The 24,932-nt window shown below is 38.2% G+C and overlaps 6 protein-coding genes across 6 annotated transcripts; 3 read left to right on the forward strand and 3 right to left on the reverse strand.

Annotated features, from left to right (window-relative positions):
• Positions 1-1,382: 1,382 nt before the first annotated feature.
• On the reverse strand, positions 1,383-3,131 carry LOC101309626. Its single transcript, XM_004295987.1, has 2 exons — positions 1,939-3,131; positions 1,383-1,803 (listed from the first exon to the last, which is right to left on the reverse strand). Exons 1-2 carry the CDS (start codon positions 3,129-3,131, stop codon positions 1,383-1,385), a joined length of 1,614 nt encoding a protein of 537 aa, XP_004296035.1.
• Positions 3,132-8,098: 4,967 nt separating this feature from the next.
• LOC101303683 (F-box/kelch-repeat protein At3g06240-like) lies at positions 8,099-9,719 on the reverse strand. Its single transcript, XM_004294705.1, has 2 exons — positions 8,595-9,719; positions 8,099-8,445 (listed from the first exon to the last, which is right to left on the reverse strand). The coding sequence occupies exon 1, from the start codon at positions 9,711-9,713 to the stop codon at positions 8,625-8,627; it is 1,089 nt and encodes a 362-aa protein (XP_004294753.1). The 5' UTR covers positions 9,714-9,719; the 3' UTR covers positions 8,099-8,445; positions 8,595-8,624.
• A 364-nt stretch (positions 9,720-10,083) lies between these two features.
• Positions 10,084-12,317, forward strand: LOC101303977 (F-box/kelch-repeat protein At3g06240-like). Its single transcript, XM_004294706.1, has 2 exons — positions 10,084-11,320; positions 12,162-12,317. Exon 1 carries the CDS (start codon positions 10,167-10,169, stop codon positions 11,292-11,294), a length of 1,128 nt encoding a protein of 375 aa, XP_004294754.1. The 5' UTR covers positions 10,084-10,166; the 3' UTR covers positions 11,295-11,320; positions 12,162-12,317.
• A 3,466-nt stretch (positions 12,318-15,783) lies between these two features.
• On the reverse strand, positions 15,784-18,082 carry LOC101309920. The gene is made up of 5 exons (XM_004295988.1): positions 17,938-18,082; positions 17,123-17,830; positions 16,233-17,023; positions 16,057-16,134; positions 15,784-15,954 (listed from the first exon to the last, which is right to left on the reverse strand). Exons 1-5 carry the CDS (start codon positions 18,080-18,082, stop codon positions 15,784-15,786), a joined length of 1,893 nt encoding a protein of 630 aa, XP_004296036.1.
• A 2,593-nt stretch (positions 18,083-20,675) lies between these two features.
• LOC101310206 (pentatricopeptide repeat-containing protein At4g37380, chloroplastic-like) lies at positions 20,676-22,310 on the forward strand. The gene has a single exon (XM_004295989.1). The coding sequence runs from the start codon at positions 20,676-20,678 to the stop codon at positions 22,308-22,310; it is 1,635 nt and encodes a 544-aa protein (XP_004296037.1).
• Positions 22,311-22,542: 232 nt separating this feature from the next.
• On the forward strand, positions 22,543-24,373 carry LOC101304260 (protein LURP-one-related 7-like). The gene is made up of 3 exons (XM_004294707.1): positions 22,543-22,920; positions 23,006-23,221; positions 24,008-24,373. Exons 1-3 carry the CDS (start codon positions 22,699-22,701, stop codon positions 24,128-24,130), a joined length of 561 nt encoding a protein of 186 aa, XP_004294755.1. The 5' UTR covers positions 22,543-22,698; the 3' UTR covers positions 24,131-24,373.
• The last annotated feature ends 559 nt before the right edge of the window (positions 24,374-24,932 follow it).

Raw genomic sequence — 24,932 nt, forward strand, 5'->3', positions numbered from 1 at the left:
AACTCATCACAGAACGAAATATATGATGGAATGCTGATGTTGTGAATACGTTTACATCTAAAATAGAATGGATCCCACTGGAAATGAAGCTTGACAAAATGAATAGTGATGTATGTGCCTGCATTTATGCTCAACTAAATCCATAGGAATAGATAGATAGCTTAGTAACTCGTATTGAATTGCTTTGTCGATGTCCAGAAGATGGGTCAAATTGCAGGCAAGAACATATAAGCCACACATGTGTCCTCGATCGTTCAAGGTTGAGAGATTAATGCATGGACATACTAAGCTTTCACGAACAACAGCCATTGCTACAGCAAAACAGAAAGAAATTACTATTCACAACGCCCCAAAAGAAGTATGATAATGATCATTTCTAGTGAAATTTTTTTACCTTACACGTCTTTCTTAAAATTTACAGACACCTTTCAATTTCATTAAAAAAGAGATGCAATCGTAAGTAAAACTTCGAAGATAATCGATGCTGGAAATCGAAGTTTCAATCCTTTTAGAACAAAGTAATTTCGTGCATCTTTTCTTGTTTGCTTTGTTTTGAGTGTTTACCTCAGCAAATTTGAAACACAGAACTTGGTAGAGAGAGTTCCGTGCATCTTTCTTCAATGGATGTTGGAAATGGTCGGAGAATACGTACGTAGGACACAAACTGTATGTATTCCCCCCAACTATGTTTTTCAGACCTAAACCTGTGTATACATGTCTGCAACTAATGCAAGATGGGCAGAAATTGAAAAAGTTTTTTTGTCTATCAGTGGCGTGCATGCATGAAGGTCTAGTTGAGGGAAAATCATGAAGAGCAAGCATCCTTCTGTATTCATGCCTGATTGAAATGTCTGAAAATAGTGAAAGACTTCGAACAATAAACACCAAACTATATATATGGTATGTCTTGGAGATCAAATCAAAAACGTCAAATGGTCATGTTCGTGAGAGCAAAATGACCCTTGAACACAAAGAAATGAAGTACAATCAACCTAGAGACAGAAATTCAATGGAGATTAAACATATGATATATAACTAACCTTAAAAGGTAACACCAAAATATATTGCTCATGAGAATGAACAATGTCCTACCAAATATTACACACTGCGCGAAAATACAACATGGAAAACGAGAACCAGAATATAGTACTGTCCTTTTTACTATACCTACCTTCTGCCCCCAAGGAGTTAGATCAAAGATCGACTAACCAGAATTACTATTCTGTACCATACCTACCATGTATATATTTCTCTCCCTCGTTTCTCCCTTTCTTGATTGCAAAACAATACTGATCACATGTTCATCACCTTAACTATAGGTCTACAACTATGAACTTTTCTGAAACAAAGACAAAAAAACAAAATTCTTGACTCTCCTTAATTTATGATCTTTTGGAGTAGAACTTTCTTGTTCTTGCATATAGCATTAAAGCTAGAACAGTCCCTAATGTACAAAGACTACCCCAGATAATGAAGGTGCCTTTGTAACAAGCCATTCCCAAACAGCTACCATCATCATTTCCTTCCTTGCGATAAAGAAGAGCAGACGAGTAGCCAAAAAGAAACGACCCGATTGAAATATTCGCAACCACCACATTGTGATTTATTGAGAACTTCTTGGTCCCGAATAACTCTGTGGTTATGGACACTGCAATAGAAGTAATTGCTCCAGTGCACACTCCTATAACGGCGGTACTGATGATAAGGGAGACGTTAGCCGGGTTGAGAAGCAAGAAGAAAACTCCTGCTATCGGTGCCGCTACTGCCACCAGGAATGCAGGCCTTGAAATCATATGCTTGCTTCTGAAGAAGAAGAAGAAAGGAGAAAATAATGAGTAATTGGCTTCAAAAATTTATCTAGCAAGCACATTATTACTCCTAGCTAGTATGATAATATACTTTTCAAAATGACTGAAAATTAGGGACTGGAGGAGTTACCTTGCGAAGAAATAATCGAGAAGAGAAGGCATGAGACGGCCAAAGAACCCGAATGAAGAAGATAAAGAAACCAAGGAAGAAGTCTTAGATGAGCCTCTTGACTCTGTTATCTGTCCCAAGGTGTTCAAGAACACAAGCCCAATTGTTGCACTGAAAAAGTAGACTAGGAAATATAACCAGAAATCTATCCTTCTCACCATCAGCTTCACTCCAATCTCCTCTCTTACACCAAAACCGTGCTGAACCTGTACTTCGCTGACCTCATTATGAACCTGCACTGTGGTAGTATGTTCCTCTTCTTCTTCCTCTTTCACCACACCACTCTCTATGCTCTCAAGGCCATTCTGATCATCTATGCTGACATTGTACACTTTGTTCTCTCTGTCTGCTAGGCTCCATCTTCTTGATAATATATCTCTGATTTTTTCCGCAATTGGGATTACCAAGGGGATCAGTAGGAACACCCCGGTACCTATCATTCTGTCTAAGCCGATCATTGATCCTAAACTGGTGATGACCGCATAGATTCCGGTGGCAATGGTTATCACAAACATTAATCTGAACCCCGTTGCCATGTTCCTTGGCTGCTTCCCAGTAACCACATCAATGTCTCTCACGAACGGTGCCACCACAGCACAGACTATTAAAGGCAGGAGAGAATTTAGAAGAAGATAAGCCCTGGCTCTCTTATGAGGTGAAGAAGAAAAGAAAGCACTGACAATATCTGTGTAGATTTTTGCACTCAATCCTTGGTAACTTGTTGTTAATCCCACAGCAACCTGTTGGTGAAACGGAAAGTTCCGAATACAGACAACATAGCAAACAGTGTTGATCCAACATACACTATTTCCGGCCACCATGGTGAGCAAGAATACTTGCCAATATGCTGGAGATGCGAGTTGGTTCGTTACGAAGAGAAATTGCACGCCGTAGCCGATTAACCCGAGAAGAGAGCCGATCATGAGGACTAGCCAAAGGGGAAGGTAAATAGCAGCAATGCCGGAAAACCAACCAAATAGTTTCCCTGCGTCGGAGGCAAAGACGAGATTGTTGATCTGCAGTTGGGACATGGAGAGAGTGTTCTTGAGTTGGGATGAGTACGCAGGGAAGGTGGTGTTTGTTCCGTTTATAGATTGAAGCCATATGATGCCCACAAGGCTTAGCCATTGGAAAGCTTTTGATGAGGAAGACATGGCAAACTAGCTAGGAGCTAAGGTTGGTGTTTGTTTGTATTGTAGTACATGCAATGGAACGTTAGGTATATTTATAAGGTTTAGGGAGGAGTGAAGTGTTGTGTGAAATGAGTGCAACAGTCCCAAATGCTGGCAAGCAAAGCAGAAATGATACGATCACCACAGGATGGTTTATGCATGCATATGTCACTAGCTAATTCATCGATCCATTCGACTAAGGTAGTTTTTATTTTATTTTTCTTTCTTTTCTATCAGAACTTAGATAAATTGCTAGATATTTTTTTCTTGTACTTGTGAAGTTATTTACACGGTTATAAATGATGTACAACTAGGAAAAGGTTATTTATCTTGTGCAATTAGGAAAGGGTTATATATCATGTACAATTAGGAAAGTTATAGTTCACTGTTACCTATTGAGTCTTGAATCATGCATTGTTTTGTTCTTGTGTAATTCACCATGTAATTTTGAATGCATTTTCTTTTAGGAGGTCCATAGTTCCTGTTATTTTATTTTGCCTCGATGCCAACAATACTTCCCCATAAGATAGTGCAGTCCAATAGTTCAAACTACAGTTGTATCCATAAAAAGTCAGTGATAGCTATCCTTCTGTAATTTTCTTCCAAAAAACTGCAATAAATCGTAATTTTGCAACCGCTAAATTTGATTTCGTCATATGTACGTAGATTGTAGTGGTTGTGCAGATACAATGTGGTTCTGTATCTGCCACCACAATTACAGTTAAAAGCCATTATGCGACTGATATTATTGAAATTCAATGTTTCTGATGTCATTAGATGCTAAGTACTTGATTAGTTTGCTCCATTTTCCACTTCGGTCTTTGAAGTTGATCGGGGGGAGTTTAAGATGTGGCATGGGTACATATAGTTATTGAAAATTTGGAATTTGTATATATGGCTTTAGAATAGGCCGTGTAACAAACTGGGAAAACTGGTGGCTTCTGCTAGTTAGAGAGTCTCTGCCTAGAGGGCACGGAGTCTTCTATGTATGACTTATGATGTGAAAAAATAATGAATGAAGTAGGGCAAGGCCGACCTCAATTCCTATATCAGAGCGCTAGCAGATGGAGAAAGCTGGGTAGAGTATGTTAGAGTATGTTCATTGTTATGGCCTCGATCATCCGTGTGGTCTTGATCAGATGGAGATCAAATCCCATGTTGTGTTGGTTTTAATCATCTGACCTCATCCATGAGACCTATTTAATTAGGTACTGTGAATCGGTTCAAAGTTTCAAATCATTCAAAATATCGAAGACATATTGAGAACAAGAAATATGAATATTCTTGTATACACGACGACGTGCAAACAACGTTGAGTATTAGGTTTTGTTACAGTGACACCTAAATCTCTTTCCGACATGCATGCAAATTTGAGCCAGAAGTGATTACCTCATATAGAAATTAATCTAGAAAGAAATAAGTTCTTGTTTGATCTGCCGCTGTTAGAACACCACAATCTTCGGCCTTTTGAGGTTAATGTTTAAAATGGTGAATCGACCATTACACGTATAGACGCGAACCCCCCTCGTTACCGTAAGTGCGACTCTCACCGCATACGGCTCGCCACAAAGACTCCTAAATCCATCCCAAGCCTTTTCTTCACCTTCGGTGCCTTTGGCGCCTCGATCAAACTTGCGTTAACTTGCAGTAGGCTCCTCTTATTAAGACTGTTTAGGACCACTAATGCATGCGCCATAATTCTGGTCCAAAATTATGCACCTATCACAGTTATACATATTATGTTTAAGGTTCCCTGTGTTTCACTTAACAAATAAAAAGTGCATTTCCTTTCATGACGTACTCTAAAATTAAAAGAGATTCCCTAGGATGACACTCCTCACGGCTATTCACACAATCTATATATTGTGTAAGGAACATGTTTAACCAGTACTCTTTTAGTTCTAATATGTTGATTATTGTTTGATCATGTGTCATAATAAATATAAGTCATTTTCTTTCATGACATACTATACAAATTATTTTAGGAGATTCTTTACGAATGGCACTCCTCACGCCTATTCACAACTTATGATGTATAGTTCCCATGTTTTGATAGCTCAATATATTTTGATTATTGTTTGCATGTCACAAAAAATACAAGTTAAAGAGTGCAGTTCCTTTCATGACATACGATACTAGTTATTTCAAGAGGTACGTACGCACTTAATTAGAGATATAGAGAAATATAAATACTCGTTTTGTTACGATGATAATTTTCTCTATATCTCTAATTTTCTCTTAATAATCTTGTAGATAATATAGATATATTTCTAGTACGTACTAGGTTAATGCCGATCGATCTGAGTTAGGGTTGGTTGCCTAATTAGCCTTAACCAACCTCCATCGGTGATATTGGCAGGGACATGCCATTTTTGCATGTAGAGTTAGTTTCTTGCCAATTGCAACAACATTATTAACCTGAAAGTAGCTAGAAATAGCTACCTTTGAAATAAAAATACAGGTACATGTATATATATATATATATATATATATATATATATATATATATCCATCAGCAGCCACATAATATTATAATTTGTGCTTGTCAATTTTAAAGATGATGACAACCTATATATATCTGACTATAGAGGCTCTGATCATATTATTTTGTAACTAAATATCATATATACGTGATCGATTTGGCAGAATCATGAAGTGTGATTTGGTACAATCATCCCTCACGACTTATTTTAGTGCTTTGTGTATTGACACACTGCATTCTATTTCCGCAGACATGGAATTCCAACAAACTTATATTGAACTCCCAAATCTGAAAGACACATTAGGGATTCTATATATCATGCTGCTTATTGCAAATGTGCATTATTTCTCTAATGAATAACCCTCTCAGAACCTGTGAATCCATACGTACGATATAAGAAGGCATGAATGTTACCTTTGAAAAAGATGAGTGATGATTTAGATTTGACATTGTTAAGCAAATTATAAAACAAATAGCATAGGTGTCTTAATTAGCAATTTGTTGATTAATTAGGATCAGCAAATGAATCATGATCATGCTTCTACAGACTGCAGATGCATGCTGCAGCCTTGAGCCTACAATGGCGTGCTACAGCCAACGGAGGCAAAAGAATCATATCCATATATTGAGGCCATGCAGCCCTATAATTCTAACCTAATTAATTTCCTTACTATGATTTCCAACATATATAATTCCATCAAAACATGCAAGTTAATTACTGATTTTACCTTTGCCTAGCGTCATGCTTCAAGTTCATAGTGATGGATACTTGGATAGTGATCCTGCATGTGAAACGAGCTCGAGTCTCCAACTCTCCAAGTAGATCCTAGCAGCCATGAAAGCAGATTTAAGAATTCCATAAAATGAAAGACTTGGAACACTATTTTCATTCGAGTTTTGAGTTGTAATAACATTTCAGCCTGCATCCAAGTGATCAATGGATAACCCTCCTTTGGTGGAGGAGAGAGATAAGAGGAAGTTGCATTGGTTGAATTGATAACAAGAAGAAAGAAAGTAGATGTATGAGAGACAATCAAGGAAATTGGATGGAGAGAACAAATAGATAATTAAGTCACTCATGCATGATCACTAATATAACTGAGAGTATTTTTTCCGACAATTGGCTATAAAAGCCGTCAGCCATTTCATTCAAAAATAAATTTTCGAAACCGAAACTAGAGAGAATTTGAGAGACGGAAAACCTCACTTTACGTGAGAGAGAAAAATCCTTTTGAGAATAATCCAACATAACAACAATATTGATTGTGAGTATGGGTTTTTTAACCCCTATTGGAAGACATTGTTTCTTTTGTTATCTCATTGTGATTACACAAAATGTAAGAAAAGTCGCATCTTGAGATAACCAATTATCCATTAACTTTGTATTAGGTGGTCTAATTTACCACACCATCTTTCCAAACACCTATATTTTAAACCACAACCTTAAATTTGGTAGATTTAGGTTCAAGTCAAGCTAAAAAATGAAGACTCAAGCCAAGATGAATAATTTCTTTTAAGAACTGAAATTTACACTCTTAATTTTACAATCCATACTCATACTTTTCTCTTTTGGTAATTTAAATCTTGTCTTTAGTGACATGTGTTTTATTTTTTTGTGAATACTTTACTTAAAAAGAAAAGTTAAGAGTGTGGATTGTAAAATAAAGAATCTTTTTGTGAATATTTTACTTAAAAAAAAAAGATAAGAATGTGGATCGTAAAATAAAGAATGTAAATTTCACCTCCCTTTCTTTTCCCCTAAATCTAAAACCCTAAACCTAACTTGAGACCAGCCCAACAACCACGTGAAACAATCAACCAGCCCAATGATTTTTATATGAGCAGCCCAAGTTTACGTATTCTAACTCCCAAGAACAATGTGCAGCAGCCCAAGCTAAGGTGCAGCAGTTCTGCTTTTGTTTCAAGTACCAGCGAGCCATCTTGAGGCATTCCTTTTCTTTTCGAATTTTTTTTTCCTGAAATGATCTTGAGACATACTTCTGAGTTCTGTAAGAACGGATTTAACTTTTGAATTTTGTAATTCCACTACTTAGCCCGTTTTTCCTTCTTTCTATTTTCATCACCATGCCCATAACAAAAGGAAAAAAAAAAGAAAAAAAAAAGAACAAAACTCATTGAGATGTTTTTTTTTTCTTTCTTTTTTTTTGTAATATAATCAGAAAGAGAAGAGCATTCATTCTTAAAAAAAAAAAAGAAGAGCATTAATGAAAAACCTTGTGCATTACTACAGGTCTACAGCTAGATGTGTTCCTGCAACAAAAGAATATGCAGTCAAAGGAGGGTGAATTACTTGACTGCAGAAGGTCAAGAACAAAAAGGATTGTTGCTTTGATGAGATGAAATAAGAATGATCCAATTGATGCATATTCATCAGGACATTCAATGGTGAAATGACTCCTAGGATATTGCTTAAAAGAGAATGCAGCAATGGTACCATGTTCAAACATAAACAAAGAACTAAACCAGGGGCATATAGACATTGAAAGAAACTTCCAAAATACTATTGGTAATGCTAAATGTAACAGCAATACAAGCACTTACCAATTACATAAAGGTTCAATACTAAACTAAACTAGTACTTGAAGTAGCACTTAGCAACCAAATTAGAGAAATTGTTCTTAAAAGCAAAACTAGCTATATAATCACCAAAAGATGACAACTAAAGGTCAGGTGCACCTGAACTTGAACCAGAACATTAGAAAAGCCATGCACATCACTACAGCTAAACAAGCAAATTCTTGTGCGTCACTACTGTTAAAGCGATCATGTCCTCTGATGGAAACTTACTTGCTCCTGCAATACAAGTAAATTCAATAAACAAAAAGGATTGCTTGCAAAAGATCGATAAACAAAACTGATTGTTTGCAAAAGCTCAATCAACAAAAAAACTTATGCTTTCTCTATGATCTCTAGAAAGAGTTTGAGTGGATTCATTTCTTTACCTATTCCCTCTGCATCTGCAGCTGTCACGCTTAATAGTTATTGGGTGACACAAGGCTCTCCAGGTAGAACCCAGCAGAACAAGGTTCACGAACTCCACGAATTGAAAGATTGTGAAAGCTCTTTTTAGTAAAATTGTACATAGCCAACTGCGGTTGCATTTGATCTTCAAGCAGTAACAGATGACGACTTTTCTTCACAAAGCCGGAAAGTAATCCTTCAGAAAAGGGCACAGTGATGCTTATTCTAGTCCAGGATTTGGCCACTCCGTATTCTTTCATCACCCAAAATACCAAGGCATCCTTCTTACCCACACATAGGCATCCCTCAAAAACACTGAGATAGTAGTCTTCTTCACCTTCAACAACATTAAAACCCGGCGGCATTGGAATCTCACGAACATCCTCCTCTGCTAAAACAAAAGATATGATAACCATGGATGATGATACACTGCGAACCAACCAATGAACACCTCCATTCACCACTCTCCCCTCCATACCCTGTGTCCGACGTTTGTAAGGATATAGACTTCCAATGACACGCCAAGAACCGGTTTTCAATGAATAAACACTAAACCTAAGTTCATCTCCACAGAAATGTCCATGAACCACCTTGTAATCCAGCGTAGACACATCGAATCCAAACCCGCAAACTTCATCAGTCCACATATCATACGTTGGTGGGCAAGGCAGATTCTTGGTCTGGTTGATTGCAGGGTTAAACAAACTAAACTCACGGTAACAAGACCGCATAAACAACAAGCCTTTGCTATGAATCGCCAAACCCATGAAATCTTGAACACGTGTTTTGTCTACTACAACACGATTCCTAGAATTATCATCAAGGTTAACACGACTGAGAGACTCATCAAGATTAACAAAGTAAAGCATCCACATATCACTAAGGAAGACTCTTCTTCTTTGGTATAACACATCCTCATGTTCAGTGGCCTTGTCGTAGTGCAACTTGATAAAGTTAGGGTCGTGGGTTAGAGAATTCCAAGACTTTTTGACACACCTGAATCGGCCTATGGACTTCACCGGCAGCCAGGCAAGAATCTCGCGGATGATCTCCAGCGGCAGAGGTGGTGGTTCTTGTTCAACTTTCTCGGCGGTTGCCATTTTGTTTTGTTTGCCCTCTCTCCCAATGCTGCCATCTATAAATAAGAAACAATTTGGACCTATCTTCTTGTTTAGCCCAAAGTACTTTTTCTTTGACAGAGCCCAAAGTAAATTTAGCTGGGCTTAGTTATAGAAGACCCAGGCCCAAGAATGATTTTCATGTATCGCTCGACGTAATTTTAACCGTTCATAACTAACAATGCATATATTTAATCATCATATTTCTATATTATTTTTTTAATCTTAACCATCTATGTAAATACACACCGAAAATACTCTCGTAAAAAATATCGGTAATGATCGGTAAGTTTCTAAATGAAATAATAATCATGGGCTAAAGAAAGCCTCAACTCATCTCAAACACAAAGAAAGTTAAGAAACATAGAAATCATCGGAGCCGCTCTGATACTTGTTAGGAGTATTGGACAAGTTGTTGTGAAGAATCAGATAGAAATGGCGGAGCCCAAGAACCAGACGCGACTCCTACACCTCCCCACGGAGGTCATACGCGAGATTCTAGGCTGGCTTCCCGTGAAATCCCTCTGCCGATTCAGGTGTGTCTCAAACACATGGCTCTCTCTAATCTCTGAACCCATCTTTGTGAACTCACACTTCAACAAAGCCCTTGAGCATCAACATGTCTTCCACCAAAGACGAAGAGTTGTGATTAGAGACTCTTGGCTATGCCGCCTCCACACTCTCAACCTTGATGAGTGTCTTCTCAATCATACAAATGTTGATAATCTTGGTGACGATGTTGTAGTTGTACCTACTCAACTCAAGCGTCGTAGATTTACCAAGTTCGTGTTGTACGCTAATGGGTTGTTGTTGTTGAAGTCGTACTTTGTGTTTTATTTGCTAAACCCGGCAACTAAGGAACACAAGATAGTACCAAACCCACCACAGATGTATATATCGTCTCATTGGCTGTATGGGTTTGGCTTTGATGTATCCACTCTTGATTACAAGGTGGTTCGGGGCGAGTTCTTTCAGTTTGATGTTGGGTTTAGTGTTTATTCATTGAAAACCGGGTCCTGGAGAGCGATTTCGAACCGATATCCCTATGAAAGTTTACAGCCTGGTATGCAGGGGAGAGTTTTGAATGGGAGTATTCACTGGTTGGTTTGTAGAAACTGCAGTAATGTGCCATCCATGGTTCTGTTGTGTTTTGGTTTAGCTGACGAGGAAGTTCAAGAGATTCCACTACCACCTGAGTTCCTTGTTGATTTCAACATTGAAGATGGCAAGTATTATTTCCTTGACATTTTCCAGGAATGCCTGTGTGTGGGGAGGACTGATGATTTCGAGTTTTGGGTCATGAAGGAATACGGACTGGCAAAGTCTTGGAGTAAAATAAGCATCTCCTTGCCATGTAGCGAAGGGATACTTTCCGGTTTCGTGAAGAACAATCATCATCTGTTGCTTGATTTGCCCCAACACCGTCTGGTTATGTACAATTTTGAAGATGGAAGCTCTCGGAATCTTTCAGTTGGGAGTAGTTACAAAGTTGATTTTGTTGGGTGCTACTTGGAGAGCCTTGTTTCGCCTAATCACTATCATATGACTGATGGAGAACATTAGGCATGAAGCAGATGTTGAGAGTAAAGGTAAAGAACATGAATCAACTTAAATCTCTTTCTTGTTTGTTTTGCTGTTAATTTTGGTATAGTTTCTAAGCAGTACAAACAATGTGAAATAGTTATACTATTGGTTGCCGACTTGATTGCTGGGATTAATTCTTGACTAAAAGGACTAAAGGAGTTTGAAGACAATCATAAGTTTATCTACGAGTCTGTTTCTTTGGGGAATCTCAGAAAAATAGTGTATTTTTTCTTTACTACCTGTTAACAAGACCATGACCAATTCTGGGTTTTCTATGTTTAATAATCATTATTCCTATTGTTGCATATCATCACCTGGATACTTCCATCAATCAGTTCCATGTACTTAAGTTTCCTTTCAGTGTTGTATCTGGCAAGGTACTCAACCAATAGGCACTCAACAAAGACATGATAGTGAACCTTGTTTTGGATAGAGTACTTGGGTTCAGGATATTTTGAGCTATATATCTTTCTCAAAGCTTAGACTGTACCTGGGCTGATACATATGCATTTCCTCCCTAGTCCACAGAACATAGATTGAATACCACTTAGATTAGATCATTGGTTTTGAGTGCTTTTGTTTGTGGCATTGGTTTTTTACAGAGATTATACTGGACAAGAGAATCTCATTCTGAATTCTTATTACTATTTTGTGTCTTTCTGCTATGATTGTGCTTAACTGTTGTACTGATTATGCCTGTTCTGCTCTTGTGCTCATCTTTTTGTTTTATTTTTTAAATGGATCTCTTTCCTTTTGGCCATCACATTTAAATGACTGCTTGTGTTTTGTTTATGACAAAGCTGAACGTTTTCGATAGAAATGAGCAATGAAGCCCTTATGTTGCAGGAGAAATTCTGCTCACTAGAAAAAATTTGAAGACTTGAGACTTGGCTGATTTAGATGTTGTGATGCACAAAGTTGTCTGCAATATTTTGTAGGGACAATGTCATGAAAATTGGTTTCTCGGTACTACTCAGTTCTGCTGATCTGTTCCAGCCTCCATAAAGACTAATGAAACAATTCTAATGAAAATTTGTAAGTCTTAATTTGTTGCAATTCAAGTACTCTACCGGAATTTATCTTCTTCTTCTTCTTTTTTTCTTCTTTTTTTTTTTCCGAATAAATTAGTACTTGGTGTGTGCATGAGAGTTCTTTGTATGAATTTGATATTATGAGTTGTGAACATGGTAAGTGTGGGTTTGAATTGCATATAACAGTCAGAAATGCTTTACCGACATGCATTAGCTTCAGGAACACATTTATAAAGAAGATTGTAGTTTTATGCTAAATCTTCTTCACGTTCCTCCCACAAGAATGTAGAATTAGGACTGATGGTTTGTACTGTATCAGATGCTCAATTCATGTCTCCACTGTAATTAATAAAATCTTTAAGAAAAAAGAAAGAAACAAAATGGCATTTGAACTATGGTTTCAACTTTCAAATAAAAAGAAATGAACTATGAATGAATGTTTACTTTCACAAGAATGAACTGGAGATCTGTTCATTAGGATCAGATACACGATGTGTTAAGCAGGGCTAATCTATAATTGCAGTCAGTTTGAGTAATAACCAACAAGATTTATGCTAGACAGTGAACATAGGGAAAAGAAAGATTGCATTTGCACTTGCATGGAGAACAACAGAGCAGAGTTCCCAGCTTTAGTTATAAGAGGCAGCTTGTATTCACTTGTTCATTCCTTGTTGAAAACTGAGATACATATCAGAAAAGTGACAAAAAAAAGAAAAAGAGAAGCTTTAATATACAAGTGAGCGACTCATTATCAATTTCACCTAGACACATTTTGAGTTAAAAACTTAGAACCCAACACTTTACACTTTGTAGGTCGTTAAGTTGGAACAAGATGAGTACAATCGTGAGTCATATAATCAGTAAGCATTGTCGCTGTTACCTTGGCCACAACTAATATGATTGCAAAAACAATAACATGCCGCACCTTCACCAGAATTCCTTTGACTCTCGGTTTAATGTACTTGGCTATCTGGTCTCTCAAGCAATTTATCAGCATTGAGGCTATTAGTTTGGCCAGAAGTAATATGATTGCAATAACTATAAGATGCTGCACAGACACCGTAATCCCTTTGTCTCTCGATCTTCTGTACTGCATTATTTGGTCTCTTAGGAAATTTATCACATCTCTGTCCATGGAGTTTCCGCCGATAACCAAAGTCAGCACCACCATCACCAAGACTCCCAGCATCTCCAGTGCCGATGACATCTCATCAGAGCCGTCTTCCATATCTTTTACTTGTTTCATGGTTGCCAACTTCATTATAAACCTTATGCGGCAAGGCTTCAGAAAACACACCAAGAATTACCAAAAAAATGTTGCAGGTAACTATGACTCAGCAGAGGAGAACCTACAGTTCAACTATGTTATCAGCTCAAACGTTTCTCCTATCCGATTTGCTTGAATGGAGTCTTTTCATTTATTTAATGGCCTTATAAAGAGCACTGATGTAAACAACCAAATCCTCAACATAAAAGGATACAGCAAAAGGAAAACCATTATCATTCCTAGAACACCAAGAAAAAGAATATCCTTACTCAATTTGGTATCCATCCACAATCTACGGCCCCTGATCAAATTGCTTCCGAAATTTTCCACCATTCTGTCGATCTTTTTAAACATATGCTGCAGCCTACGTAATAGACAAATTAATTTGACAATCCAAATGAAAATCTGCAGGTTCAAACTTTAAAGTTCATAATGAATCACCACTTCCATATTTTTGTGTGTTGTGTGTGTAATATATAATTGTTTTTACTTTGTATCAACCATAACAGTTGACTCTTTCATTTCCTTGTTATCTCTGATGCTGTAAAATGATTTTTTTTCTTCTTCTCCATATATGAAAAGCTAATACCAGCTAAAGGGGATTGAGAAATCACTGAGGACAACCTCAATCAAACATTTCAAAATTACATACTTAACTTTGCAGGTAATTAAGCCTTCATTTAACATGATCTTACCTTTCATTTGCAATTAAGCTGGATCGAGTACTAGCTTACTAATCTAAAGAAAAATAGTGGCCTGAAATGGAAGAACTGTCAACAACATGCACTTGCTTAACTGTGACCTGGCCGGCCTGGTGTTCTGTCCCTTCTTGAAGTTTCTACCTTACATTGTTATCAAAACAACCTCGCTGGAAGCTTAGTTGAACTACAGCAACGATTCAGTAAGTCTTTTCCCGCCAAGAACTTTCTGTTGTGAGCGCATCTGGTATATATGCACTTTGCTGATCTCTCAAAATTAAGGTGCATATCAGATGCCGCTACAACAACAAGATATTGCGGCGCAGATCGAAATTTAGCGCTGAAGAACCAAACCAGTATCGATTTTCATGGATGTGATACGATCATACAAACAAGGTTCCTTACTTATGAACATGTAGCAGTAGTACTGCACCAAACAAATGCCTGGGATATCTTTATAGTCATGGATGAGATTCCTGCTTACTTATGCTTGTTTGCAAAACATATGCATGTGGCATAATAGATTTGTTCGTTTCTCTACCGCAACCAACCAGCACCGCCATTATTACCATCCCCACTACTTCTACCATATTCAGATCAAAAGACAAGGATCGAAAACTTCGAAATTAAGGGGCCTCCAAAAAGCTCAGTCAGGATGGAACACCAAAATACAACTAACCGGAGCAGATTCAATGCCAAACAACTGAACAAGTACAGAACTACTAATCAACAAAGCACCTACAAGAGAGACTTGTTGAAATAAGGATTAAATTCAGTTTGCCCCCTCGTACTTTAGGTCAATAATCAGTTTGGTCCCATATCTTTTTTTTTAATAACGTTGGTCCTTGAAGTTCTATTTCACATCAGTTTAGTCCAATTTTTGAATTGCCCTCCTTACCATCACGTCATGCGCTGAGCTGTCCCCGACATAATGGCCCAGTTTCTGACTTAAAATGGCAGAATAGTCATTTTATCATATTATGGTCTTCAAATAATTCAAAATTAACAGAAATGACAGTGATGCATAGTGGTGCATATAAACCTGTTGACAAAAAATAATCAAAGGTGTATTAACCTCATTAAAAAAATTAAAAAAAAAACTTCACTGTAAAAAAAACATTACCAAAACCATCGAAATGACAGTAACAAAGTAGTACATATTACCAAAAGGATAAACCATCAAAACGAATACAAAAGATGTCAAATTACCATTAACTAAGCAACCAAATAGATGCATCAATGTGTTTTACATCAGAACTAACCCAAAAATGGTAGTTTCTGTCGAGTTGCATAACATCATAAGTCTAATCATCTCCACAAAAGATTAGACTTAGCAACCATATGTTACAACATTACAACATAAGAAGGTTGCTCAAAAATATTGCAACCATATGTTACAACATAAGAAGGTTGCAAAAAATATTGCATCTCTAAATGCTAACCTTGGTTGCTAATCCCACAATCCCCAGCAGCTATTTTCCAGCATTCCTTTGTTGGATTCTCACAGACACCCTTGATGAAGCTTGTGAAGCTTGTGGTGCAGAAGATGCGTTTGCATTGCTTGAAGTAGGTTTTGGTGGTCTCCCTCTTCTTGCAGGTGCTGTTGTTCCCCTAGCTGCTGCTTTCTTTACATCCCTAGCTTCCTATAGTTAATTTCATTAAAACAAATGAATCATAATAGTTACTAACCAAAAGAATGAACATCTAATAAAGAATAGTTAAGGGTTAATTGCCAATCAATTTACCTTCTCTTGCTTGGCTCTTCTAACTGCCTTTGCTCTAAGCTCATCTTTTGTCTTTAGGGGTGGTTTGGTACCCTTAGGCTACAACAAATATAATCAATATAAGGTCATGAAAACATTAGCTTATAATAATTATAATTTTTCAAACCATTATCAATTGAACATAAAAGTAAAAATACCTTAGAACCAGATGAACCCACATCTGTGTTCAGCTTTCTCTTCTTTGCTGCAACTGTCTTGTCTTTGGGAGGAAGATGTTTGTGGCAAGTCTTTCTGTTGTGACCTAGAACCCCACAGTTGCCACACTTCAAACTCTTTTGCACCCTCCCAAGCTTTGTACCCTCTAAATTTAGTTCAGATGCATCTTTGAATCTTTTATTCCTTGGTCTCCCTGGCTGCCTATTATACTCTAGGGGGAGGATAGCAGGTTCACCACAAGGGATCCACAAGTTCATTCCATTCACCGGCTTGACTGTGTTAGAGTAAACGACCATATAAGTCTTCGTAAGGTAACAAGGATCTATATAGTCTTTCGGACTTTGCCGCACAAAGTTGATCGCCGATATGACATGTTTGCATGGAATGCCAGTGAGATCCCACCTCCTACATGCACAACTTCTTCTTTCCAGATCAACCACATGCCTACTTCCTCCAAAGCTCTCTATCTCAATTTGAGGGCTGCCAGTGGCATAAGGAATACAGTCTGTGGCAGATTTAACTTTGTTTTTCTCCAAAAGTTCCCTTGGCTTGGGGCAGATAAGGTCCTCCACTTTGCTCATCTTGTCTCTTCTCATTACAATCCTTCTCATCATCCTTACCCTAATCTCCTCAAAGCAAGAAATCACAGTTTTGGATCTAGCAGGTAAAATGAAAGCATTAAAACTTTCACATAAGTTATTGAGAAGAACATCACATTTCAGATGGGTACTAAAGTGTGCCCGACACCAAGTCTTTGGTGGTCGTAAGGGATCTGTAAAAAAAATAAAATAAAAATAAAAAAATAATCAAATTAGATATAAGCTACTGAACTAGTATTTAAACAAGGATGTACAACTGCATGATGAAATACCTGTTAACCAGTCATGAGCTAAAGGGTCCATTTCCTTCATCATAGTCATCTCTTTGGTGTAGTAGGGAATGGTTGTAGACTTGGCTATTTCCCACAATTGATCCTTCAGCGTCTTTCCCCGATATAACTTATTGAAATTGGTCCACATATGCCTAACACAGAACCTTTGTTCTGCAAGTGGAACCACATCCTCACAAGCTCTCTCTATTCCCTTCTGCTTGTCTGATATAAATGTCCATCCATTGCCTCTTCCAGTTATCTCTAAATCATTCACCAACAACCTTAGAAACCAATCCCATGAGTCTTTGCTCTCTTGCTCCACCATAGCATAAGCGACCATCCAAGTACTGTTGTTTGGATCAAGCCCTACTACTGATAAAAGTTGACCTCCATAAGCACTTTTTAAATGACAACCATCAAACCCTAACACAGGTCTGCATCCAGCTCTAAAACCCATCTTTAATGCACTAAGACAAATGTACATCCTCTTAAACACTGGGAGTTGACCAGGATTGTCAAAATCACACATAATGTCTACTGTGGTGTTTGGATCAACTCTCCTCAATTCAACAGCATAGTCTTGGACCCTTGCATATTGCTCTTGCATGCTCTTCTCAAGCAACTCCAAAGCAGCCACCTTGGTTCTATAAGCTTGTTGAAACGAGACTTTCGATTTCACACCAGCTGCCATGGTTTCCATAAGAGAGTCTGAAAATTATAAGACATAAGTAACATAACCACCATCAGACAAATAAAGTTTTTTAAAAAAAAAACTAGAAAAATTAAACAGTAACTAACTAAAAGTAGTGCAGTACTTGTGGTAACATTAGGATTGAGCCTAATAATGTCAGCAAACTTCCTAATAAGGTAGGGGGTTCTGACAGCAGGATTCTCATGGACCCTTGCACAAGAATGTTTGGGAAAGTATTTCTTGATCTGCAGTGTGCCATCATGCTGCATCTTCGATGCAAAGAGCTCAAACTCACACTTAGGGGCCTTGCATATCACCCTCACTCAATCCCTATCATTTCTGTCAAAAATTGGAACCCAACCCTTTTGAATGGCCCTCTCCCTGATAGCTGCTCTCAGAATTTTTGGCGTAGCAAAGAGCATCCCCAAGGCATATCAGTTTTATGGTTGAACTCTGGCCACTTCTTATCATTACCATCTTCATCAGAAAGTACTCCTTGGCCGATTCCCTCCTCATCTGAGTCTATAGCCCCAGCTGTCTCTTCATTATCTTCCAAGTCACCATCATCATAAAAGCCAAAGTCTGTATTTCCAAAAGTAACTCCTTCTCTAGTTGCAACTTTTGAAGTGCCCATACCATCAGTTTTCACCAATTCAGCCTCTGTCAACCAGTCGAAAAGAAAATCATCAACCACTCCATAATCTGCATACTCATCATCATCCTTTGCAGGGTTGTAATCATCATCTTCAGAGTCATCAACCTCTGAACCATCTTCTTGTACAACATCTTCAGCTGCCCCTAAACCATCATCTTCACTATCATCATCATCCTCAACTGCCTCAAACTCTAACTTATTCTTGCCTTTATCTCTAGGGTCAATTGTTGGAGCTCTGCTAGCTTGGGTTGCAACCTCTACATGTTCTCTAATCAACACACCTTTCTCAGGTTTCCTCTTATTTGCACACCTTTTAAACCTTTGGGTCCTTGGTGTACTTGCATCTGCCACCTTACTAGACTGTTCTTCCCTAGGTGGATTAGAGATCTCCTCTATTCTCACACTTGTCCTCGGTGGTGAATCAGGAATCTCTTCTATCACCACCCCACTTGTTCCAGCTTGACTAAATCCCCAATCAGATATATGTTGTTCAAACATCTCCATCTCAGCTTCTCCATTGTAAGCAGGGTCAAGCTCTAAGTGGTCTAGGTAAAGAATAACCAATCTTATCTCAGGCACCAAGCAACACATACTCATCACATCAGTATCATTAGACAGCTTGCTCATTGTGTCTCCCTCAATGCCTATGTTATACCAGTAATCAATACGTGTTCCAACATATGCAGGATTAATCCCTCTTACCATATTAACCACCTCAGTCAATGACATTCGGTCTTTGTCCACATAATCGTAGTAGCTAATGCTGCCACCTATGTACTTGGCCTCTACATGATGCACATATCCCCCGTGATACACTTTTATTGTAAAATAGTCAGGTTGTACTACAACACATGAACAACATACAATATTAAATCCAGCAATTAAAACCCCACCAAATGGTCCAACTACTATAAACCAAACATATTCAATTCTCTAGTACAAACAAGGTCCTAAAAGTAATCGTTCTAACCACTATAAACAAAATAGAAAACATATTCAATTCTCCAGTAGGACCACTTTTAAACCCTTACCCTTTGTTAAATCCCTATTTTACCAACCCAACAACATTTATCGATTGAACAATCATCCAACAATCAATATTCATATAGGACAATCAATATTTATATAGAACAAACCAAAAAACATTAATTGAAATCCTAAAAATCTAAGGTCACTATCGAAATACCAAAGTCCATAAACTTCCAAACCCTAAACCATAACAACCCTAAATTCGAAGCTTCCAAACCCTAAATCTATAAACCAAACAACCCAAAATCAATAGAATCAAATAAAATCGAAAACCCCAACTCACCATAATTGGGAATTTCTGGCCAGACGCCTTCACTGCCTTCGATTCGGGGTATCCATTCATCAATCGGAGGCCCAGCCATGCTCTTTCGCGACCTATGATGGGTAGTTTAGGGTTCTATGAGGGACGACACAGTTTCTGGGTTTCACTCTCTTTTTTGAGAACGAGCGACAGCGATTGAGAGAGTGACTGAGAGAGAGAGAGCGAACGAGAGAGAGAGAGAGTATAACGGTAAGGAGGTTAATTTGGTCTATTTACGACAACTCTGTTCTTTTAAGTCAGAAACTGGGCCATTATGTCGGGGACAGCTCAGCGCATGACGTCATGGTAAGGAGGGCAATTTAAAAATTGGACTAAACTGATGTGAAATAGAACTTCAAGGACCAACGTTATTAAAAAAAAAAATATGGGACCAAACTGATTATTGACCTAAAGTATGAGGAGGCAAACTGAATTTAATCCTTGAAATAACTAAAGCTTCAATCACCAAGTTCCCACTCTCCCTAGGGTTAACACTTAAGTGACTTAAATCTACAAAGTTGATCTCTCTAGGGTTTCTAATTAACATTCTATGGTAAACTTTCTCTGATCAAAGCAAACTTTTTGTGTAGCAAAACTGGGTCATGGCTCTTTTAATCTTCGTACCTGGGATGTTAACAAGTTTTGATCTCTTTGGCACCGGCGGTCTGAGAGGCTCTTCCGGTAGTTTTTCTAGTCGTTCCGTACAAAAAAACTGATAACCTTCTCCAGGGTTTCAGGGATGAGTTACACTTTAGGCCCTACTAATTTTAAATTTGACAATTCCAACCCTGTACTTATCAAAGCTACAAAACACAACTCAAACGCTTTAGAGCATCGACAATGAATCTACATTCCCAAAATAGTCTCGTGTAACATCATGTTCCATAGAAGACTATCATATGCCAAGACCATCGGTAATCTCGTCAACCAGGGGCAAAATAGTCAAGCAATAGCTCTGTTTCGCCTAGTGCGGGAAAACGGGTTTGAAGTCACAGAGTTTCTTCTCTCAGCGATTCTGCGAGCTTGTGGAAGAGTCTCTGCATTAAAACAAGGCAAGCAGCTTCACTGCATGGCCATCAAACATGGGTTCAATCACGACACGATTCTAATGACGTCACTTCTTGACTTGTACTGTAAATGCAATGAGATCAAAGACGCCCGAAAAGTGTTTGATGAAATGCCTCAGAGAGATGTGATTGCCAATAACTGCATGATCTCTGGACTGTGTTGGTCTCGATTGACTTTAGAGGCGATTGGGTTGTTTAACAACATGTCGAAAAGAGACGTTGGGTCTTGGAATTCGCTGATTTCGGGCCTTGCGCAGAACTCGGAAGGGAGGGCCGGATTGGCTTTGTTTGAGGAAATGAGAGTGGAGGGAGCTGAGGTTGATGTGTTGACCATGGTGAGTGTTGTTTCGATTTGTGCTGATCTTGCGGCGTTGCGTAACGGTAGGGAAGTGCATTGTTTGGTGATGAAGTATGGATTCGAGTTGTATTTGCCCGTTGGGAATGCTGTTGTTGACATGTATGCGAAATGTGGGTGCATGGAGAATGCTTGGTTGTGTTTCAGGAGCATGCCTATGAAGAATGTGGTTTCGTGGACTGCTTTGATTGCCGGTTATGGGAAACAAGGCCAGGGAGTAGAAGCTTTGAAGGCGTTTGATGCAATGGAAATAGGAGGTGTTTGGCCAAACAGTATCACATTCTTGGGTGCGTTGTATGCGTGTAGTCATGCAGGATTAGTACAAGAAGGATGGAGGATTTTCAACATGATGGTGAGTAAGTACTCGATCGCACCCACGATGGAGCATTATACATGTATGGTGGATCTTCTAGCACGATCAGGGTGTTTCAATGAGGCGTACAGCTTCATCAAGAGGATGCCTATAAAACCAGACCCAAAGTTGCTGACAGCATTTCTAAGTTCATGTTACTCCTACAAGAAGTTAGAGCTAGGAAAGATTGTTGGGAAGAAACTAATTGAATCAGAACCTGAAGAAGCAGGAGCCTATATGTTGCTCTCCAACTTCTATGGGATTGTTGGGGACCTTGCGAGTGTGGCAAAAGTGAGAAGATTAATGCTAGATAGAGGAATAAGAAAGGAAAAGGCAAGCACTTGGATTGAGATTAACAAAACTGTTCACAGCTTTCAGTCAGGAGACAGATCACATCCCTTAAGTGAAGACATGTACAGCTACTTGCAACATCTTTTCCGGAAGTTGAAAATTAACGGGTATGTTCCAAACACAAGCATGGTGATGCAAAACGTGGATGAACAGACAAAGGAGGTGATAGTCCTCGGTCATAGTGAGAAACTGGCAATTGCATTTGGCCTAATCAGCACGCCTCCAGGTACCCGTATCCTTATAGTTAAGAACCTAAGAATGTGCACAGACTGTCATGTAGTAACCGGCTTAATTTCCAAGATTGAAGGGAGGGAGATTGTTGCAAGGGACTCGAGTCGGTTCCATCATTTCAAAGATGGACTATGCTCTTGTGGAAATCATTGGTGACAGTTCGTATTATAGGTCACCTTGTCACATCTGTGTGATATTCATTGTGTGTAGAAAGCACTTGTAGGAAATTTGTATGTCGGCAGTGTTTGAAATAGTCGGAAGTGTTTCCTATAGAAAGTGCTACTGATAAAAGCACTTCTAGAGAAAGCCCAAATAGGCCCAAAATCAGATTCTTCAGCCTATCCCGGGTCCCAGCCACCATAGAAAAAGTTCAAACAAAGTCGGCTAATATGGAACCTGATTCTTCTCTCCGACCAAAAACCCATTCTGTTTTCAACAAAAACGATTCCTTGACCTCTTCTTGTCTTCTTTGGCTTTTCATTCGCTGTGAATCAAATGCTTCTTCTGTAGTTGATCCTAAATAACTCCAAAAGACTCGAGTTCTATGGACAATTCAGTTCTTATACATCCCACGAGTTCTGAAATCCCGGTCGATCTCTTTGTCTCCAAGAAACATCCTGGCCTGCCACGTGGCGACTTGGGTTTCCTGGATTCATCTGGTAACGTGGTTTACAAAGTCACCCATCAATCTCTCAAGTCATCATCCAATAAGCGCGTGTTGCTTGATGCCGCTGGAAATCCTCTGCTTACTTTGTGCCTCAGTAATGTGAGTTATTGTTTCTAATGGTTTCGTCATGGATTGAATTTTTTGATTTTGGGTAGTGATTTTTGTGTGTGTTTGGGATTTGTAGAGTGGATGTTGGCAAGGATACAAGGGTGGTGAAGCTGAGGATAGTCAGTTGATATTCAGAGTGCAGAGAACGAAAAACAAACTTACTCGAGTTGAGCTGGAGGTGTTTATTGTTGGTGAGATTTCGACAGAGCCGGCAACCTGTGATTTCAAAGTTAAAGGCTTCCCTTTCCAAAAATCATGCAACATCTATAGTGGCAATCTCATAGTTGCTCAGGTATGATTGATCATTTGTGTGTGATAAGAATTTGAAAATTGAAACGAGTTCTGATATGCGAAATTTGTAATGACTTCTAGACTTCTGCTAATCAGGGAAGGTTTTGTTTGATACAGTTCATTGAATAGAAGTTATTGGGTAAAATGAAATGCAGTTGATGTAATAAGAGTTAAAATTAATTGAAGTTACTACAAGTAAAGGATCATTGAAAGTCCATTGTCTTTGTTTTGTTCTTCTAATTCAAATCTTGAAAAATAGGGTAATAGTAAGCTTTTTAGTGTTAACTCTTGACTAAATCCTTACATTTGGAGTTGCTCCATCAAAGTGGATCCTCATTTGTCTTTGTAGGAAAGTGCTGAGAGTATATTATTGGATCCATGCATAAAGGTGGGGTTGGTTACATTTGCAACCCAGTTCCATGATTGCCGTAGTCATCAATCTGGGAAAGTTGAGTTTGGGGATCAATGTAGTTTATGTTTGTTCAGCATCTGTCTTTGGCTTATAAGTGACCATTTGCATAATGGTGGTATTGAATTACTAACAAGTTCTGCAGTCCCTTTAACAACCTGCATTTCTGTATGTAAAGATTTGACCAAATTGTTTGCTAGTTGATACTAATGGAGTATTGTGATCACATATTGATAAAATCTCTCGCTTAATCTGATTCTTTAATACACATGCTAGAATATAGAAATTGACCTCTCATTAACCCATCTGTGTTTAGACATTTGTGTAAGTTTCTCTTTCTTGGTTATGATATGCAGTCTTATTTATGTCTTGTTGCAGACTAGTCTCATGTACAAATTGCACCAGCCTTTTCCCAAGAGGGGAAAATTTCGATTGACCATATTTCCTGGATCTGTCGATCATGCTTTGGTTGCTGCCTTAATTGTAATATTTCTTGATTGATTAGAGATTACAGAAGAACTGAAGACCTTTAAGCAAACGATTGACTCTTCTCAACGCAAAATTGGAAACGTCAATCTCTGAACTTCCCTTAGAGGTGATGAAGAAAAAGATCATGTATTCTGATTAGTTATAGTTTAGCTTAGCAGAAAATGGTGTTTGTTGACAAGTAAATTAAAGGATTATAAAACACTACATCCTTCACACTGAGAATTCTATTGAATTAATACTTAACTGTGATTTACTAATTCTTCCGTGGAGTGCCTTTCCTTCGTGTATAGTTGCTCTTTCACTCTGCTGTATGCTGCAAAGCTCTGAAATTTGCAGATCGGATTTTCTAGTTTTTGTGTTAAAATTCAAATCTTGAAAATTTCTCATTCTATACCCAGTACATACAACAATTGCTAATGAAGCTACACAGAGGGAAATCTGAAAATGACCTTCAGAAAATTCCTCCAATTTGCAATTTCCAGTGCTAGGAAAGACCGAAAGACATTATTACAGACCTAAAGGGAAACGATTGCATTATTTTGTAGCATCTATAAAAAGACTAAGGGCAAGTTTGAGATTGTACTAGAGGGTTCATCTCGCAATGTTCTTTTTTCTGTTACGGATGTTAAAAACTATACCTTAAGAAAATGTATTAACTTGCCAAGAAACAACTTTGCCGGACTAATCTCCAGCCGTTGGTGTACGAACTTTACGAGATTTCTGTAGTAAGCAGTTCGATTTCTTAACTCAAGAGTTTTGTAGTAAGCAATTCAACAAACTTTACGTTTTAAGTTGAATTTACGACGAAATTAAT

This window comes from Fragaria vesca, linkage group LG3 (assembly GCF_000184155.1).
Source record: "Fragaria vesca subsp. vesca linkage group LG3, FraVesHawaii_1.0, whole genome shotgun sequence".
NCBI lineage: Eukaryota > Viridiplantae > Streptophyta > Magnoliopsida > Rosales > Rosaceae > Fragaria > Fragaria vesca.

What these genes read in the sequence shown, in the direction of transcription:
- LOC101304260 (XM_004294707.1), top strand. Translation starts at nt 22,699, where the DNA reads ATGGACAATTCAGTTCTTATACATCCCACGAGTTCTGAAATCCCGGTC. An exon ending in TTACTTTGTGCCTCAGTAAT is followed by an intron (nt 22,921 to 23,005) that starts GTGAGTTATTGT and finishes TGGGATTTGTAG; the next exon opens with AGTGGATGTTGGCAAGGATA. An exon ending in GCAATCTCATAGTTGCTCAG is followed by an intron (nt 23,222 to 24,007) that starts GTATGATTGATC and finishes GTCTTGTTGCAG; the next exon opens with ACTAGTCTCATGTACAAATT.
- LOC101303977 (XM_004294706.1), top strand. Translation starts at nt 10,167, where the DNA reads ATGGCGGAGCCCAAGAACCAGACGCGACTCCTACACCTCCCCACGGAG.
- LOC101303683 (XM_004294705.1), bottom strand. Translation starts at nt 9,713, where the DNA reads ATGGCAACCGCCGAGAAAGTTGAACAAGAACCACCACCTCTGCCGCTG.
- LOC101310206 (XM_004295989.1), top strand. Translation starts at nt 20,676, where the DNA reads ATGTTCCATAGAAGACTATCATATGCCAAGACCATCGGTAATCTCGTC.
- LOC101309626 (XM_004295987.1), bottom strand. Translation starts at nt 3,131, where the DNA reads ATGTCTTCCTCATCAAAAGCTTTCCAATGGCTAAGCCTTGTGGGCATC. An exon ending in CTCGATTATTTCTTCGCAAG is followed by an intron (nt 1,804 to 1,938) that starts GTAACTCCTCCA and finishes CTTCTTCTTCAG; the next exon opens with AAGCAAGCATATGATTTCAA.
- LOC101309920 (XM_004295988.1), bottom strand. Translation starts at nt 18,082, where the DNA reads ATGCAGCATGATGGCACACTGCAGATCAAGAAATACTTTCCCAAACAT. An exon ending in AGCTCATGACTGGTTAACAG is followed by an intron (nt 17,024 to 17,122) that starts GTATTTCATCAT and finishes TTTTTTTTACAG; the next exon opens with ATCCCTTACGACCACCAAAG. An exon ending in GAAGAGCCAAGCAAGAGAAG is followed by an intron (nt 15,955 to 16,056) that starts GTAAATTGATTG and finishes AATTAACTATAG; the next exon opens with GAAGCTAGGGATGTAAAGAA.